This window comes from Electrona antarctica (genome assembly GCF_951216825.1).
Source record: "Electrona antarctica genome assembly, chromosome: 8".
NCBI classification, from domain to species: domain Eukaryota; kingdom Metazoa; phylum Chordata; class Actinopteri; order Myctophiformes; family Myctophidae; genus Electrona; species Electrona antarctica.
This window is the reverse complement of record NC_136789.1, coordinates 30,041,355-30,044,362: the sequence shown is the minus strand read 5'-3', so window position 1 is coordinate 30,044,362 and position 3,008 is coordinate 30,041,355. Positions and strand designations below refer to the sequence as shown.

General features: G+C 42.4%; 1 protein-coding gene across 1 annotated transcript in view; it reads right to left on the bottom strand.

Moving 5' to 3' along the window:
- Positions 1-1,688: 1,688 nt before the first annotated feature.
- The window catches only part of LOC306927969 (sialate:O-sulfotransferase 1-like), a gene marked incomplete at its 5' end in the record, with an annotated part of 24,505 nt that continues 23,185 nt past the window's right edge, over positions 1,689-3,008 (bottom strand). Inside the window, one exon of the mRNA XM_079507866.1 lies at positions 1,689-2,650. Within this exon, the coding sequence (XP_079363992.1) occupies positions 2,295-2,650 (356 nt within the window). The 3' untranslated portion in view covers positions 1,689-2,294. The remainder of the gene's footprint in view (positions 2,651-3,008) is intronic.

The window sequence follows — 3,008 nt, the reverse complement described above, 5'->3', positions numbered from 1 at the left end:
GTTTTTGATGAATTGAACATTGTGGACCCTATTGGAAACAAGTGTAATGCTTAATTGGGTCGTCCACTCACAGTTAACAGCCTTTGTATTGAGTTTGTGCTTGAAATGTACTGTAATTCTGCAAACTGTTAATACATTTTTCAATCTATCAATCAAAATGGTTGGCTGCTAAATAAAACCAGCTCATTGAAATACTGGCTGGATCCACTACACTCCATGACCAACAAGTTACAATGGGCTTGGAAAATAAATAATAATAATAAAATAAAATAAAAAGCATCCAAAGATGTAGGTACTTGAGTATATGTACTTACTGTCCACCACTGCAATTCTCTTATCCTAACCTAATCAGCACCATATGGTTTACAAGGAGACATACAACGGCCGCGAGGTTGTGACAGAAACATACACGTTACTAAAATAACAACAATACTTGAGACAGAGCTTCTTTCACCTGACAAATATTACCACGCAATCATTTCTTGTTTAATGACCATAAATGCTTTTCCTTTGACATTATGTCTAGCATTGAGTCGCACAAGTGATCAGCATAATAATAACAAAGGAACTCATCATTGCTGTCAGGCAGAAATCTTGTATTTGCGTAATTAAACGTTGTTTTTTTTAATGTTTTTATTTGTCACACTACAGTGTCACACAAAAGTAGTGAGAAAAAATCCAATGCGGCGGGTTGTGAGCAAATAGATGTGCTGTTCATTCATCCATCCATCCATCCATCCATCCATCCATTCATTCATCCATCCATCCATCCATCCATCCATCCATCCATTCATTCATTCATTCATCCATCCATCCATCCATCCATCCATCCATCCATCCATTCATTCATTCATGGTTAAACCGTTCAGGACGGGAACCCCTTTTGGTGTGTTAACTTAACCATTATTTTAAACTTTAGCTGTTGAAAAATAGCGTATCTAAAGATCTGCTATTTTTGAAAAAATCGTGAAAATGTGGCGCAAATCTTTGAATATATGTTCTTACACAGCGAACGTTTTTAACTAAAATCTTTGCTTCTGGGGGGGGGGGGGGATCCCTGCATGGAACTACATATCTTCAGATGGGGGTCGGCGGCCAAATATACAGATAATTCTGGGGGTCCTTGACATGGAAAAGGTTGAGCACCACTGACATAGAAACAGAGTTTTTCAGAAAACTGTCATGATTTAAAAGACTTTTTTTTTTGTGAAAGTGAAAGTGGATAAGTGCGTCTGTGGGTTTTTATAAATATTGAACCAATGAAAAGTTTTAACCCATTTTTGGCGGGAACCCCTTTTGGTGTTAGCATTATGTTATGCTTTAGCTATTGAAAAATAGTAGATCTACAAGCTCATAGCGCGGCACCGAGTGCCGCGCTACGAGCTTGTAGGTCTGCTATTTTTGAAAAATCGTGAAAACGTTTTTAACTCAAATCTTTGCTTCTGGAGGGTCCCTGGAACAACATATGTTCAGATGGGGGTCGGAGGCCAATTACAGATCATTTTTGGGGTCCTTGACATGAAATATTGAGTGATATAGGCCTAGAAACATAGGTATTTCAGAAAACTGTCAGGATTTAGAAGACATTTTTTTCAGGCCTAAATGGGTTAACAGGAGACTTAATGGTGACTAATAATAATAACCACATTGGATACATTGGAACAGCTTTTGTTCTTTTTTTTGCCAGGTTGCCACCACACATCGACTGTAGATAAATACATACTTATATTTGTCTATAGTCAGGCACTTTAGTTATTTCCCAACTCCACAGGTCAAATCCTCTCTGTGAATCATGTCGCCTGCTTTCACAGTCCTGGGCCCAGCTCTTAACTGTGATAATCACTCGTATCTATAAAAAAAAATCAATTGTTTTATCCTTCACTGCTCTCCAATGTTATTACACTCTCTCTCTCTACAGCCATCCACAGTGAAATTGGCATCGGAAGGAGACATGCGGTCCAATTATGCGTGTGCGTGCGTGTGTGTGTGTGTGTGTGTGTGTGTGTGTGTGTGTGTGTGTGTGTGTGTGTGTGTGTGTGTGTGTGTGTGTGTGTGTGTGTGTGTGTGTGTGTGTGTGTGTGTGTGTGTGTGTGTGTGAGCGCGCACGCACGCACACACACATGCACGCACAGAATGTCCCCAGTAAACTCAGCCACCATTCTGCATGGGAATGTGTTCTGCGATAATAAGAGCTCATGTGTTTCACAGCCACGTTCTGCTGCTCTCCTACCGATCCACAACATATTCTCAGCTAATTCCTGTAATATACATTTTGGGATGACATTCTTCTACCATCATCTGGGCAGATAGTCCTCTGGCAGTCCACTGAAATTCCTCTTCTGCAACGCCTGGTCTACACTACGAATGAACGAGTCAATCGTCCTCCTCATACTCGGAGTGAAGGGGTCAAAGGAGGAGGGCTGCTGGGCCGCCGAGCGCTTGAAGTGGCCATCCTGGTTGCTCTGGGCACACAGTAGCCTGTCCTCGGTCAGAGTGGCGTTCAGAAAGGAGGTGACGAGGCGCAGCTGGGGGAAGAGCGCCCTCTGCAACTCCTCGTAGTGCACGACTAGCATGCGTCGGCCAAACTTCAGCCAGCTCAGAGCGTGGGACGCCCACCAGGGGGCGTAGCTGTCAACAAATTCTGGCCAGTCTGCAGGAGGAGAAAAGAGAAAAGCAGTGTTGGTGAGAACTAAGAATAAGCATTTAACCCATTTAGACCCGAGGATGATTCTACAAATGTCTTCTAAATCCTGACATGTTTCTATGTCAGTCGTTCTCAAACATTTTCATGTCAAGGACCCCCAAAAATAAATGTATTTGGCCACCGACCCCCATCTGGAAATATGTTGTTCCAGGGACGCCCTCTGAAAGATTTGCACCATATTTTCACGATTTTTCAAAAATAGCAGAGCTCATAGCGCGGCACTCAGTGCCTGCCGCGCTATGAGCTTGTAGATCAAATGGAACCAATGGAATCAAATGGAACCAAATGGACCCTAACGGATCCA